General features: G+C 37.4%; 1 protein-coding gene across 4 annotated transcripts in view; it reads left to right on the top strand.

Moving 5' to 3' along the window:
• Positions 1-12,976, top strand: part of SGCG (sarcoglycan gamma) — a 104,089-nt gene extending 91,113 nt beyond the window's left edge. For all 4 annotated transcript variants that reach the window (XM_051780905.1, XM_051780903.1, XM_051780904.1 and 1 more), the window contains 2 exons: positions 10,134-10,257; positions 11,782-12,976. In XM_051780905.1, coding sequence (XP_051636865.1) covers positions 10,134-10,257; positions 11,782-11,955 — 298 coding nt within the window. In that variant the 3' untranslated portion in view covers positions 11,956-12,976. The remainder of the gene's footprint in view (positions 1-10,133; positions 10,258-11,781) is intronic.
• Positions 12,977-17,088: the final 4,112 nt, after the last annotated feature.

Genomic DNA, 17,088 nt, shown 5'->3' with positions numbered 1-17,088 from the left:
AGCATCTTCACTTCAGTGCTTCTTTTCATGGAGAACATGTGGACACTATAAACAGTGGGTACTGAAGAACTCCATTTACTTGAAATCTTTCTGTGCTTCTAAACATTAAATAAAAAATTGCTTGAGATACATAAAAGAAAGGCATGGAAAATTTCAACCTGGAAGATAATTTTATGAAACTACTCATAATGAAAATACTAAATATTTTTTACAACAGCGATGCAGATGCTGTTATTATACGAGATTAAAGTTTATACGTTATTTTATAATACAATACGTTATTTTATGATATTATTAAAGTAATTTGAAAATTATAGCCATGCTGGAAACATCTGTGATGTGCCAGATTCAATCACATTCAGTGAGAGCTTGGCCATTTTTAATTACCTGGAGAGTCAGCACATCATAAAATTGAGGTCATCAAAGAGACCTCTTTTGAATTAGCTCTGCTTACCACTCTTCATCACAACTGTCAGTCTTGAGAGAAGCTTCTATTTTAATCGTATCTCAGTCTAATCTTCAGTCTTCATTCCTTCAACAACTTTGCATTGAGTGACAGTGGGCAAACAGGCAAAAACATCTCAATATTGAAGATGGGTCGAAAACTAGTAAACAAATGAGTACACTGTAATAATCAGATCTGCTATGTTTTTGAGTATGTGTTTTGAATAAATGTTCTTTTAAATTGCTTTTATAGTCTTTTCAAAGTACCATTAAAACTGGGAACTCTTTTATTCTCCTTTTAAGAGAACATGTAATTAACTGCATTTGTCCTAGAACTTTGAACAGTTCTTTTACGTTTCTTATGTAAAAAAGAATTCTGTTAACCAAAACCTCAGGAGCTGGAAACATCTGTTATTCAAATCTGGCTTTGTAATTTTGCTTGTGAACAGAGATCCCCCTTAAGCCATAAGCAGCGTTAGTGCCTGAACAATTCCCTTGAATCTGGAATCTCATAACTGAGCTGTACTGGAATCTTCTGTTGCCATGCATTTCAGATTTACAACATAAATATGGAACAAACTTAGAGCACAGGCTAGCTCAAGAAATAAATCCATGATAAGATTTTTTAAATTTAATTTAAAGGAAAGGAAAATATGCTGAAGAATATACCAGCTGACATCTTCAAGAGCAGCAGATACTCCTAACATTTAAGAATGGCACCAGAAGTAATAGAGTGCCTCAGGGTTCTTCCCTTCATCATTATCCTTGTTCATTTTTTGCATAAGACACAATAAGCTAAAAGACCCAATAGATTTATTTATTTAAAAATCTGTCTCTTCTTCTAATCTTGGGTCATCAGATTGCCCACTTTCCTAGGTCCTTCATCTCTGATGTTGGAATATTTAAAATTTAGGCACCACGATTCAGCATTAGAGCAAATAACAGACTTGACTCCATATCCAAGCTCTTTTGAGTTATAAACTTGTAATAAGTCCATGGGCAAAATGATTTAAATATATGAATAAATAGGGATAAATGGATTAGTTTATCTATGGAAAAATGAATTTACCATAGAATCTGATTAATTATGATTTTATTTTCATACAATGGTTGTCTAATGTAAAACACTAAGAGTCTAAGAATCCATTACTGCGGGAGCTCAATATTCTGTAAGGTCATTACAGGATTGTTTTAGCTTTAGAAAATGCATATGCTATAGGTTGCTTAGTTCAGCCTAGTCAGTATTTGTGATCTAATTTCTTGGTTTCTCCGTTCCATGATTTTATCATTTCACTCCCCTGTGTTCCAGCCAAGCACAATAAGCCCAGCTGTATCGTGTATGATGAAAACTCCTTTCGAGAGCTGGCACAAAGAGAAATGCAAAACTGGTTCAGTGGTCCCTTTTTTCCCCTCTATAGGTGAGAACTTAACCCTGAAGTGGTTGAATAATGAATGCCCTAGCCCTAACCAATACAGACATGTGGGAGGGGAATCCAATAAACTTAAAAGAAATGATCCTGCAGCAATATTATACACGCCCTACAAAAGTCCTGTAGTACTATTAGTAACAACTTACTAGTGCTTCGCAGAGTAGGACTGTCTGTATATGTATGAGTGTAAATATCAAGAATATTTTTGTCTGAAGAAAGAAGGCTACCAGAAAAAGCAGAGCCTACTATTTCAAATAGCTTAATTATTTCAGAGTAGGTCTGCTGTTACTGAAGTATTTGGGGTGTTTATTATAACAATTATATTATCCCAATTATATTGGAATGTGCATTTTAATGTACATTTCTGTCTATTTTTAGTGGTCAGAGGTGTTACAAGCTGTCAGCAAAGCACAGCATATTTTGAGACTTTCCTAGGTGATTGGAGACAAAATGATGGACCCTCCAAAATGCCGTTTTCATTAACACATTTAAGTAATAAGCAGAAGAATCAAGAAGAAAAGTGACTTTTAAAATCAAATTACAACTAATTGCTCCACTATTTTATAGGCTCTCAATTGCAATGTAGGACCACTGAAGATTTTTTTTAAAAGTTGCAGAATTCCTGGGAAAATGAGCTGCTTTATGAACAGCTGTTTTATTCAAGCCATTTCTCTAACGGAGTTCATGTGTATGTACACTTGCCTCTGAACAGACATCCTCATAGTATGTTTCTCTGAATTCAATTGTACCCTATTTGTTTTCTTGTGATGTTATCAGACAATTTTTCTTTATTTTCAGCAGACTGGTGATCTTTTTTATTACTGTCACAAAAACTTTATTTTGGAGAGTTACTAGTTTTAGCACAGTTAAGTTGAAAGTACAATTTTAATATTAAGCTGTATCTTGTGCTACTATAAGTTTACCTGTAAATTTTTCTGCAATGAAAGAGCCAGATTCACTTGGGAGAAAATTAATGAAAGTTCTTTTTTTAACTTAAAATTAAAAATATACTGGTATGCATACTACATTTTATTGTGGCATAAATAATAGATTGACTTAGGATTCATTGTAAGGGAGCTGTTGATATTGACATTAATCTTACTGAAACAGAATATTTGTCCTGGTGCAAGCAACTCCCAGGAGGCAATAACCCTTGGAAAATTATTTCTTTAAACCAAGCTACAAAAATTGGGATAATGTAATATGACCATTGACCAACTAATGGGCTTGACAAGGAAAAATGGATGCAGCTTTTCAGTCAATTTTTTTTCATTGTTTCATTTAGTTTGACTCAGTGAAGCTCAGACTTAGAATATCAAAGTGAATGAAAGAAATATGGAAGAGTGTCATCCGGGTAGGAAGCAATTATTCCACCTTTAAATGAAGGAATTCAATATGTGTGATGCAAAATGGGACATTTTAGAAAGAAAAATCAGCCAGCATTTGAAAGATTTATAGAAGTTACATCAAATCAGAATTTTGTGCCAAGGCCTGACTGAGAAAATATAGCTGAAAACTGCTATATTTTCATTAATATGCAGAAACTTATCAGGGAAGAAGATTTAATGAGTCATTAGTATTTCCTATTTTTTGACATTCAGGAAGAGCTATCACAGTTTACTGTTGAATACTGACACTTCCATGTCCTTAAGATATACACAGTTGCTGGAACATGCTGTTTCTCTTTGCAAGAAGATGTAATATTAGAAGCCATTCCAAAGAAAATACTCTTACAAAACAAAACAGAAATGAGGCATATACCAAGACTGAGATCTCAGTTCTGTTGTTTTGTCCTTCTTTGCCTTTGGACCTTCTGGCAAGCAACCAAAAGACACAAGGCAGAACTCCAAGATCCTCAGCTTTGGGTAATCATATTCTTCTTGCTACATCGCCCCCCCCCCACACTTGCCTGACCTCAAAACATCAAGCTGCTGGGACATAAGTAAATATGAGTGGGAATTGGCAGTTGGCATCAGTCTGTGCCTGCTGCTCACTCTCCACCTCGAGAACTCCAGCTTAGTTTTGCTCAGTTCGTGTCAACAGGAATCCAGCTTCCTCATAAAGAGAGGATATGGTTTGAAATTGTGTATGCTGGACCATAAATAAACACTGACAATCTCTTTTTCCTGTGTTACTAGTGTATGCTCTGTCTAGGGTTTACCCTCTTACGATGTTTAGCTGCATTGCTGAGGAATTAAACTGCTTTCAGACTAATCAAAAAGTCAATATACTCCTATTGCCTTTTAAAGGTTAACATGCATTCAAAAAGCAGGGCTAAAAGCAGACACCTACAGAGAACCAAGGCCAATTAAGCCCACAAAATCCTCTAGGTTGCTTTTTTGACTTTCAAAACAATAGTTCCTCGACAGGTTAAAGATTTTCTTTTTTAACCATTTTTATCTTGTGGGTTTTTTCCCTTCTTTTCTTACCTTTTCTATTCTTCCTCTGCTCCACGACCTCCAGTCACTGGCTGATTTAATTTTTGTTCCCCTTTCACCTTTCCAAGGTCAGATTTGAACTCTGGGGTAGGTGTTCATAGCATGCCAGAGGCATATGAGAGTTTCTTCTTTACTTAACAATGTGAAAAAGATGTTTTGGTTATAGAATCACAAAATGGTTTGGGTTGGAAGGGACCTTAAAGATCATCTGGTTCCAACCCCCCCAGCATGGGCAGGGATACCTTCCAGTAAACCAGGTTGTTCAGGGTCCCATCCAACGTGGCCTTGAACACTTCCAGGGATGGGGCATGCACAGCTTCTTTGAGCAACTTGTCCCAGTGTCTCACCATCCTCATAGCAAAAAATTTCTTCATAATATCTAATATAAACCTACTCTCTTTCAGTTTAAAACCATTACCCCTTTTTCTATCACTGCATGCCCTTATAAAAAGATAAGCTTAGTATTTTAAGTACACATGCACAGGAAGAGTTGCACAGTGTTTACTTTCACAGGAATGCAAGCTTGCAGGATCAGATCTTCAGTGTCATAACTGGCAACCTTGTTGAACTCACTGACATGGCTTTATTTAGCCTTGGAACAGTTTAGTCAAAGCACATTGTTTCTTGAAAATGTTTTTTGAGTCTGAGAAGTCATGGAGATTTTTTACTCAAGAGGTGGGTCAAACAGCTGTCTACTTGGAAGAGTAGGAGACAGTCTTATCAGGTTTGAGTTTATCATCTTCAAGGAAGTTCAGGGGAAACAATATGGAAACACACACCAGTGGAACAAGTACCAGTATTCCCGCTCCAGCTCTCCTGAGTTACAATGCTGTATCTCCTTTTTTCTTCATATTCTTCAGTCTTTCCTCTAATACTGTATTTCCCATGTATGCTCCCATATCAATGCCTAGGAACAAGTGTGAAGCAGCATCTTCAGTCCTACAAAGACTAAATGGCAGAAAAAAAGGGGAGTGGGATCTTTCACTGTCTTCTGCCTCCTCATATTACTTTCTTCAAAAATCAAACCTTAATATATATATTTGTCCCTTTTGCATGGATCCTTTTATTTTAATTATTCTGAAGCACTATGGAAGTAAGACAGCATTAGAGAAGTGGAAGTGATAGATTAGCATATCTAATGAAATATAAAAATCAGATTTCTCATTTACTGGTACAAGAACATATTTCACTCAAATACTTAATACACCATGCACTGCTAAATTCTTTACCTTGCTTTTATCACTTTTATGGCAGGTATACATTTTATGAAATCTTCTCTGTGTGGTAAAATTGATCAGGCCATTTTAACCAAAAAGCAAAGAGGGAAAAGAGGAGTTACTATCTGTAAGTATGGGCACACCAGTTGTTGGGTGTACCACAATTTTAGAGGCTGTCTACCTGTTCAGTCCAATCACAGTTACCGTAGTCTTCCTCAGGTAGGGAAGAATGCGTGCAGATGGGGAACTTCTACCTAAGGTCATACCAAGGAATTCTCTCTCCATTGAATGCAGAAGAGATGATGACTCATGAGCTGGAAAGGTCAAAAAATGGAAGCAAGGACTAAACAATTCTCCAAGTTCACAAGAGCAAGCTGGTTCCTCTCTCCTGCTCTGAGTCAAGCAACCCCAAACTGCAGTAGGAAACTTGGGGTTAATAAAATTGTGATACTCTTTCTGCAGTGCTAAAACCAGCTTTCTAGTGCCTTGTGACACTTAAAAGATCAGTAAGGTATCCTTCTAATGCCTGCCAGAACAGGATGAAAAACTAGATCAATATTGCTGCAGCATGAACAGGCAGTATCAGCTGCTTCTTTACTACAACTGCATCAGGCTGTCACTGCCCTCACATCCTCCCTAACAACCAACTGAGCAATTTCTGGTGATCTTCTATCTCTACAAGTTAGCAACTTGCTTGTAGGAAAAGGGGAATCTCCAAGCCTTTAGGTTGTTGGGGTTGTTTCTAATCCAGAGCGTGGATGCTGCCGAGGTTCCCTCAAGACTTTTCCCACAATCCTTCACGAATTATTCTGCACACCTCAGCACCAAACTTCCTTGGCAGCCAGCAAAGACAGTACAGTCAACTGCTGGAACTATCTTGCCAACAAGTAAGAAGACAGCAGTGAAAACATTATCTTTGTTGTAATCTGTTGCTTTAGTTGCGATGGACTATGGAGGACCAATAGCCAGAAGGTGACAGAGCTATAAACTATTAACAGGGATCACCTATTCCCTCACTCTTCCCTGCCTTTCATTAGCTGACACTGCAGTTTTCCTGGCTGCAGGGATCAGGGCAAAGGAGAGCAAGGCAAAATACCTACTCCACAAGTTGGCCTAGTCTGGCTTTTGATTTACATTCTGTGGATATATCTACTTGAGTATCTTAATTCAAATCAGAAATGTGCTTTTGAGGGAACTCTTCCATTTGCCTGAGCTCTCCACATCTTGGTTCTCTCTTGGAACTGTTTGGGGTCCATGAATAGGGTGACATTTGGATTAACTTGAAAGCTAGGATCTCTTGGAGAATGCCTAATGTGCTCCAACCTTTCTGGGTTGCCTTTCCAGTTGGCAGAGTCAGGCAACAGCTATTCCAGGGTACTCCTCAGGACACATATAATGGGGTGTCAGGTCCTTGGCATCAAATGTTGTGCTGTCACGATCAATTTGTCTTGCACCACACCACTTGCTAATTGACCCCTGGCAGCTACCACAGTACCTAGAAGCTACTCCTACATACAGAATCAATCTTCCTAAATGAGATACAGGCTGTGATAGATGTCTCATTTAGGACAGCACATTACATAGATTAATTCCTCTAGATTGTAAAGACCATTCACTCCATCCTGTTAAATGTAATTTATGTGTCTGTAATTAAAAAAAAAAGATAAAGTGACTGGTAATAATATATTCCTTCATCATTCTAATGCACAAATTTGAGCAAACACTGTAAAATGACCAAAAACTCTTAAGACAATCCATTTCTGCCCTCTGAATCTCCAAGCACCCTCCAGCATTTGCGAACAAACTAAATTCTCGTTTTGCCAAGACTTTTGAGGAATGCACATCAATGTGGGGACTGAGAAGGGACGTTCAAAGTCAAGGTTCAGCTCAGTCACACTAGGTGCCTGTTTTGCTTTTAGTACATCTGGACTTCAGACACTGAACCTTTGAATGCTGTACAGAGAAATACATCATTAATGTTATTGACTGTTGCCTTTGCTAAAATCTTACACATAATAGTTCCACTTCACTGTTTCACTACAGTATCTATTGCCAGAAAGCTCCAATGACGTGCTTTATTAGGCAAATCCACCCTTAGTTAATCTAGAAATAGGACCTGTATAGACAGCAGAAATTTAGAATTGTGATTAATATAGCAAATGTAATTCTGCCATGTAATTTAAATTATATGTAAGTCATGTTATAAATCTAAAAATGCTTCTGAAGTCTGTAGGCTTCTTACCAGCATTAATATTGGTAGAAAGTAAGAAATATTTCTCTGGTGTTTGATTGCTTTTCAGCCTCCAGATCTGATATATTCTCAAAAATCTGTCCCAGTCCTCCATCTTGTGATATTCAATACAGTTTAAAAATAAAAATTTTTGCCTACATATAGATTGCTTACACAGGTGAAGTACTTTACAAAAGAGCATGAGCTATTTCAATATTTATAGCTTTTTGATGACAAACTATGGCAAGGTTATATTAAACTACCTTGACACTAACTTATGAAAATATATTAAATTTTAAGGATTGAAAATACAAACTTTGTTTAATTTTTCATTATATAATCCATACAAGTGCTCATTGAAAAATATTCCAGTGAAGCAGACTTCCCACGTAAATCACTCAGGGAAAAACTGATTTTCCATTTCATAGAAGTATAAATCTAGGGATCTAAAACAAAAAGTCATACAAAAGCTGTTAAATCCCAAACACTGCTTAATAAAGATTACTGCTACGTTAGTCGTCTTAGGCAGAACAGACTCATACTCGTGCCCTTTAACTCAGCATAGTCATGACAGAAGTTTGTGCCATCTCAGACTCATGGGATAAGGCATCAAACTGTTTCGTGGATATGGTCCCAATATGGGACCATGATGCAGTTATCCATTGTTAGGATTTTAAATTATCAGTCTGGAACTTAAACTAACTGAAGGTGACTAACCCAGGAGATGTCAGGGAGAGGCAGATCATGGAAACATAAAGTCATAGAATGGGTTGGGTTGGAAAGGACCTTTGAAGATCAGAGAAGATAGAATCTTCTGCTACCTCTGGCCAGCAGTGATAAGCCAATATTGCTTATTTACAGATTTGGGGATAAAAAATTGAAGTTTAGTGACTGTGCTCAGATGTCATGGATTTACGTTTTAAGATATCAGCTGGATTTAGCTTCTTAAGAATTCAAAGATACAACTGAACTTTCTCACAAGCACAAACTGACTTCTTTTAAATTCTAGTTTTAATGAAGTAACAGGAAAAAAGGGAAGAATTTAAATAGTCTCAGTAAATTAAACCCATCAGACAGCTACATCGGGATTGTGTGTAAAATCATCTCATTCCTTTAGCAGTCAGCGTCTGCACTCGTTACCTGGTGCATACCAAGTAAAGGACTGCTGGAGCACAGCAGTCACCCGGATTGGCAGCTGTGGAACCAACACAGCATCTGCTAGGATCATGTGAGCATATGTGTGTGAGCACACGCACACACACACACCCACAGCCTCCTCTACATTTCTAGAAAACACAGTGGAAAAGAACATGCAGACCTGGGAACAGGGACGCGCATCTGCATTCTGCACTATGGATGAAACCCACAATATTTCATATGTGTCCAGGGAATGTACTGAATAGGAAAGGTAACAAGATGTAAAGTAAACAGGGACCACCAGTTGACTCACTTTCTCTAGCCTTCATATTCACCTGTTAAATATTGGCTGATAGTATAAACTTAGGGCTGGTGTCATCAGGAAGGGTGAACAAATATTCAGGATCAAAACCTAATAGGTATCGATTCTGATTCTGCAGTGTTCCCAGTGTCCCCAGATGAAGCAGTTCTAGGTAACAGTCAAAAGTCATTAGTTTGTAGCTAAACTTGGGCTTTTTCTTTCCTTCTCATAAATTTTAGTTAGTACTTCTATCTCTACTACTTGCCATGGAAATGATACCAAAATTCTGAAGAAACAAAGCCTTGTCTCTTTGGAAAATAGGAATCATTAATCCTACACAGGTGACCTGATGAAGTGATTACTCAGCTAATGCAGTACGTTCCTGCCATCTTGTGGCACTGCAGGTTTTGCAACTCTCTGTTATGTTGAGTAATTTTTATTTCAAATTAAGTTAATGGTTTTTAAGTTTCAGATGTCATCTAGTTAAACAGCACACACACATACGCTGAGTGAAATCTTGGTCTGACTAGTAGCAGTGTCAAAACTCCCGTTGATAAAAAAAACTTCCAGATTGCACTAATTGTATTAATTTCAAGGTCTTATTATGTGAAAAATGAAAATAAATTCAAACTAAATAATGTAAAAATGGATTTCAAAGATTACATTACTGTTATACTGAAATAATCTGTAGTTATGTCTGAACTAATACCTTGCATTTCTATCGTGAATTAATCTATATTTTTCAATTGGGATGCTTTGGTGAGTTTTGAAATAGATACCTCCTTTTTCTGAAGAAAAAAGAAACTACATCTTTTATATGACTTATGTGACTTCAGGCAAGAGCCTGCAAGGGCTTGTTCAAAGTTTACTTACTTTTCAAAAATAAAGGGACATATGAGATTGTGCTACTGTCCAATTTCCTGCTCCTGCTTTCAGGCTGGAATCACCAACACGATCTTTGAGCATGGATGCACCACGAGGAATTAATATCAAAGCACAAGCTGGGAATATTGAAGCTCTTTCGCAGATGGATATCAAACTACACAGCAGTGATGGTGTGGTGAGTACAAGCCCTTCTGTTTCCATAACTATGGTTGATCTTCCTGACTGAATATAACTATAATTTCAAGTCTTTTTTTCACATCTGGTTATTTTAATTCCTCAGGTTTTAGGAGACAGAGTATTAACATTAATAGTGCCAACAATAACACTTTTATTTATGTAAATAATACTACCAATTGACATAATGTTGTATTAGCTTAGAGAAAAGCTCTCTAATAAAACTTGGATAGCAGTCGGCTCCCCATGAGCATAGTGATCCCCAGGCATCCCAGTGGGGAATGCTGGCCCAGAAATAGACACTCAGCCCCAGAGTGGCTAAATTAAGTAGTGAAGCTCTTCAGACATCATTAAGAACTGCCCTGTCAGCAACAGCACACAACATGCAGCATCCTATTTATCCCCTCTGCGAGGCTGTACCATGCCAGTTCTTCCACAAAAGAGCTACAAATGAACCCACGTCTGTCCTTAACCAGCTGGCTCGGTGGTGAGGCTTCAGCATTCAGGCCAGGACAGACTGGGTCCTGCAGCAGTGCTCATGTCCTGTTATTCAGTATATGGGCAGGGATCCCCTCTCTTATCTTAGAATCATTGAATGAATTGTGTTGGAAGAGACCTTAAAGACCATCTAGTTCCAACCCCACTGCCGTGGGTAGGGACACCTTCCTCTAGGCCAGATTGCTCAAAGCCCCATCCAGTCTGGCCTTGAACACTTCCAGTGATCAACAACTTCTCTGTGCAACCTGTTCCAGTACCGCACTGCTGGAAGAAATTCTTTTTTATACCTAATCTAAATCTACCTTTTCCAGTTTAAAACCAGTATCCCTGACAAAAAGAGTCCCTCTCCAGCTTTAGTGTAGGCCCCCTTTAATTACTGGAAGGCTGCAATGAGGTCTTCCCAGAGCCTTCTCTTCTCCAGGCTGAACAACTCCAACTCCCTCAGCCTTTCCTCATAGTACATGTGCTCCATCCCTGTGAAAATTTTGTGGCCTCCTCTGGACTCACTTCAACGAGTCCATCTCTTTCTTATGCTGAGGATCCCAGAACTGGACACAATATACCAGGGCAGAGTAGAGGGGCAGAATCCCCTCCCTTGACCTGCTGGCCACACTGCTTTTGATGCAACACAGAATGTGATTGACTTCTTGGGCTGCAGGTGCACATTATTGGCTCATACTCAATTTTTTATCCATCAATACCCCCACATCTTTCTCCTCAGGACTTCTCTTAATCTACATTCATCACCCAGCTTGTATCCATGTTTGAGATTGCCCCAACCCAGGTACAGGACCTTGAACTTCGTGAGGTCTCTGCTAATGAATAGATGGTGGGCACCAGCTTATCCCCACATGTGTTCCAGTGCCTGCCAAGAGCCTAGCTCTCAGAGCAGCTTTGTATATAACAAGTCGGGGTAGAAGGCCATTCTTAGATATCTGCCTAGACAAATGCAGCTTGTTTTATGGCATGTTATTGCTTTACTTTATTACCTCTAACAAGCCCATTTGTCCTGCTTTTTCCCACACAGCTTTTGCTCGATGCTGAAACTGTGCGACTGCCCAAACTGCCTGAGGGTACAAGGGGTGGATCCGGTATTTCTCAGGGGCTCTATGAAATCTGTGTGTGTCCAGATGGAAAGCTCTACTTGTCAGTGGCTGGCGTGGGCTCCACCTGCCAAGAGTACAGCCGTGTCTGCCAATGAGGCACCAGAAAAGGCCGCACACCCCCTTGTGCATCTGAGTTTTGTATTACTGCTAAAAAGCATTACTGAAAGAGTATTTTTCAGAATTTAAAAAACTAAGTACTTCAATTTAGGAAGCAAATTTGTATCTACAGTTCTGGACTACAGGGTGTAAGGGGAAGAAGAGCACAAATGACATTTCAGCTTCAGAAGAATGACTTGAATCAAATTACATGTTCTGTCAGTAACACTTTGAAAACAGCCTTATGGAGAGCATAAAAAAATAAAACTAATATGTTTCCTTGCTGAACTATTATTCAGTTCAGATGTTTATGTCATTGTTCCTATTTTTGAGATCCGTGGGTTTTTTCTCTCACTACTTGTAAGCACTTACTGTATGAGTGGGTGAATTTAGATTGAGGGAACTACTTGAACTATTTGCTAAGACAAAGCATTATTTGGAGAATTCAGAAAGTGCCAGCAAATGGTCTATGCAATTTTGTTCTTGCAATAACACATGATATAAAAATGTGATATTTGTATAAGTTCTCTGTAAAAGGTGTTAATTTGCTAAAGCTTTCTATTTTAATTTGGCAACGTATATGCTGATTTGCTTATTAATGAGATTCATATAAAAATAACTAATAGTAAAAACTCCAGAAGTCATTAATACCTTCGTGCATCTCATTTCTGTCCACTATACAACAGAGAAATATGTTATTAAATTTTATAATAGCAGTTGTTTGTTCTGCTGCCTGTACTATCATATTCATTTAAATCCTTTTTTATTTTAGGACATGCTAATTCAATAAGGCAATTTGTTCTGCCAGTTGGACCACTAAAAAGAAAAAAGTGTGGCTTCAGATTGTCTGACACAAGGAATTGTTTTAGCAGTGGGGAAAAAAGTTCTTTTACACAGCCCACAGGTTTCAATTAACAGGAATATTTTATTTCTGTCTGCAGCTGTTGACTGATATTTCTGATCCTGACAGAGTGGGACTCCATCACAAATGGACAGAATAAAACTGCTCTTTATTTTTTACATTAGGACTTGGGTTACAAAATAAGTGCTCACCAGAGTTGACAAACTCTTTATTAACCTTGTAAAGAAATACAGCTGCAGACCCATTCCCCTGTACAGTGTTGCACTGAACACAAATAAATTGTTTGCACATCTCTGGGTAGCAAGATTTGTATTTAATAGTCTGTTGTTTAAACCTCATGGGTTTTTAATTCCTTTGATGCTGTTTTGTATACACTTGATGGTATTGTTATCCAGGAAGGAGCTGCTATCACATGGTGCCTTGGTGTCTATTTACAGAAGGATTTTAACCCATAATTGTTAGTAAACCACAGAATGTCCATCCTTTGGAAAAAATAATAATCATCCTTAAAACAGGAGAATTGGAACAAAATAGTTACTAGCTTTTTTTAAACTTGCTACTTCGGCTCTGTTGAACAAGGGAAGAAAACCAACACTCAGTTAACATGCCTGGTACACACAAAAGCCTGAGCTGAGGAACAGTCCCCTGTTGACAGTATCCACTGGTATTGCGGTAAAGCCCTGGGCAGTCCCTGCCTCAAGGGCTGCCTTTGCAATTTACCTAACTAGTCTGATGTACAAAACTGAAACTGCCCTTCGGCATTAATTGTGGAGCCCCCACAATTAATGCAAGCTAGAAGAGCTTCAACAGGGCAAGTAGAAAATGCTGAAGCTGAGCTTAAGCAATTGAAGCAAGGTCTCACATATTATTTGGAGACTGCTCCAATTGCTAATACATTCCCTAAATGAGAAGTAGGAAGCCACACTTCTTTAACATCTGAAATTCCCTTTTCCTGGGCTTAGACTCACTCGCTCCTACCTTCAGGAGCAGGTCTGAGGCTGTTGGCCATAAAGAGAAGAATTTATATCTCTACAACAATATCTCTTGATTATATCTGCCCCTCCAACTAAGCCCTCTTCTGAGGCAGACTTTAACAGAAACAGTATTCATCTTCAGTATTCCTTAGGCAGTTTAGGTGGTTCCAGCTCCATGCATAAGCTTTTACAAACCAAATTACGAGCAGACTTAGCTTATTCATTGGATAGAAAGTATGAGTATTAAAATAAAGATCAGCAAATACCTTTGCATGTGCCATATTCCTAAAAATTCCTCCTAGAAGAAGTAGCTTGGAGGGCTGTAATGTCAACAGTCTCTTATAATAAGATGTAGTATTAACAGCAAAACTGGGAAGTGCTTAGAGATTTCAGTCACTGTCTAGTTTCAAAGGCATTTGAATTGTCACCCTTCCCAAATTTCTGACACCACAGAACATATGTCCACTTCCATGTAGTATCAAACTAATCATTCACCTAATCTAATCACTGTAAATTAGTTACAAACTGCCTATCCTGCCAGCAATAGAAGCACAGCACTTTAAGTTATATTTATGTTATATTTTAAGCTTTTGTTTTGGAGGCACATTTTCAAATGTTATTTGCCAGTTAACAAAGAACAAAGGATTGAACTAAGGCTTTCCATGTATCGCAAGAATAACCTCTACCTTCTGGGTATATGGAAGCCACTTCTGTTGCAACTTCTTACACTGATGTTGTGCTGTTTTAGTTAATGTTTTTACAGAACTGAGGTATACAGCTCAGACAGTAGTGTTACCCTGACTGGTAACACTACTAATGGCACTTCATTTAGACATTGCAATAACTACCACCTTTCTTGTACAGATAAACCTTCTGGACTTGCCTCAGTTCACAGGTGGATTCTGATTATTATTGAAAAATAAACAGGTCTGCTGTACCCTCAGTGCTGCCATCACCCAAATAACCAACTTGCCCCTTTTCATTGCTTAAATTTCATTCTTCTTATCATTATGCTACAACATTGTTATCAGAAGTATTGTTGCAGTGTAGAAGTTGTGTACATTTTTTAAAGCATGGATGGCAACATCCTATCACTGGAGAACTTTTTTTGGATCTTTTTTCTTTTAGATGTGATTAGTGGTAAAACAAAATTTACACTAAAATTACTACACTGTAATCAGGTGATGCTAAAATCTCAATTGTTAATCTCAATATAGCTCATACATCACTAAATTATCATTTCTGATATCTCCACATGGATGTCTTTCCCTTTCTTATTAATACTTAAAAATTACTGTTTCTATTTGAATCAAATTTCAGCAAATAGTTACAGATTAACAGAAAATTATGGCACAGGGCAGTGTGAGTATGCAGTTCTCTAATTTATTTGTAAAAGTGTTACCCAAATGGAGAAGAGAAAAAAATCACTACCAGCATAGTGAACCTTATTGTGGTGGGGAAAAAAATATTTACTCCCTCAAAAAGAATTATTTACAGCAATTCTTGTAACTGGTTGCAGTTGTTACACAGCAGAAAAATTATAGTAAAACTTCATTGGTGATTGCCCAAACTCAATCCTTTTTGTTTCCATTTTACAGTCCTTTAGTGTTTACACTTGTCTATCTTTATATAGCTTTATGCAAAAGGAAATTGCGAGAATTGAAAACTGAGTTCTTGAATAAACTTTATACCTTTTGAAAAGTCTGCTTTCTCCTTTTGTGTTCAAATGAAACACAGCTTAAATGAATGTTTTCATTTTTAAACAAAATTATCTTCCCAAGACTCTAAGAATGTGAAATGTACAGAATTTAAAAATATGAACAAAAATCTTGGTCCAAACTAAAAATGTACTTTGCAGAATTTAGAAAATGCTTTACAAGTAGATTACACTGGACATCAAGAATTCTTTGTCTTAATCAAAGAATTAAAAGTAAACAAAAAAATTACTCCAGTGGTACTGAACTAATCATCCAGAAAACAAACCAAACAGTTTTGATTAAAAACTCATTGACAAATCCCTTCATGTGACAAAAATGTATGTCTTCAAATGAAAACATTTACTTTGGCTGTCAAGTTTAATTATCTTTGAACTATTAATTCTGCCTTTGTTCCATAAGACCAATCCAACCTTTCTCAAGTGTTCAGGTCCAGCAACAGAAAATCTCAAAGGTAGTACTACCCCCCTCTACTTTAACTGGAGCAATTACAATAGATTTAATTACAGCCTTGTTTAAAACAACCCATGTACCAAGTGAATGCAATCCTTATAGTAAGTTTTTAAATCCTATTTTCCAAATCACCACAGTAACTTTACTGATAATGATATGAGTACAAATCATGCAAAACTGCATTTTTTACACAATAAATCATTTCTTTTTCTTTTGGTAGTCAGATACACAAAAATCTATTTCCTTAACAAGAAAAAAACGTTATTTTTCTTGTCTCTAATTGCTGAGGCAATTGTTCAGTGCTTTTTTAAACAGCTGTGTATGCCATTGTTTGAGAGGAAAAAAAGCTCCCACAGGAAGCTAGTAACAAGCCTGTCAAGGCTTCTTACAACTGCAGTTCCTTAGATTTCAGCTACCAAATGTATAGTTAAATCAGTCACCTGTACTACTGATTTTTTTGCTAAACTTCTCAGCTATAATCCTGGGAGGCAAGACTGCTGAAGCTCCTTTTCCTAGATACAGTGCTGGTACCTGTGGAAGACAGGACATATACCAGAACAAAGAGACATTTTCTCTAATGTGAATTTGTGTAATGTGCAGAATTACTTGTCAAACATATTTTTGTGAAACCTATATGGTAACATTTACTTCTACAGACCCTTACTAAGGAATCATCACATCTAACTGTTCTAAGCTTCCACACCCAACTCAGGCACGTTGCCAAGTATCCCAGCTGAGCTAAAAGGAAGCAACAATTAAGCATTTTATTTATATATTTTTATTTTTAATCAAGAATTAAATGGCACTTATGAAATCAGTTTCTATCACAATATGGTTTCCTGGTCTCACAAGGCCTCTTTATTTAGGCTAGCTGTTACAGTGAATTAAGCAAATAAGAAAAGAAACTAAGAGACTTCCAGTTGAAACACCACTTTTGCCTTCCTCTCTGCATCTGTATGTAAATTTTAGTTTCTATCCAGCTTCTATAATAGAATAAATTAATTTTTCTGTGTCATTCAGGTTTTCTTGCTCATCTTGGTTCAATATTTAAAATTGCTTCAGATCATTATCTTCCTAAGAACTGGGACCATTTTCTTTCTCACAGTGTCAGTACTTAACAATATACAC

The sequence above is a fragment of the Manacus candei genome, unplaced genomic scaffold, assembly GCF_025592945.1.
Source record: "Manacus candei isolate 608988 ecotype Guabito, Panama unplaced genomic scaffold, ASM2559294v1 h1tg000014l, whole genome shotgun sequence".
NCBI classification, from domain to species: Eukaryota; Metazoa; Chordata; class Aves; order Passeriformes; family Pipridae; genus Manacus; species Manacus candei.
Note: the sequence above shows the minus strand (reverse complement) of the source record. Positions and strands in the feature narration are given on the sequence as shown.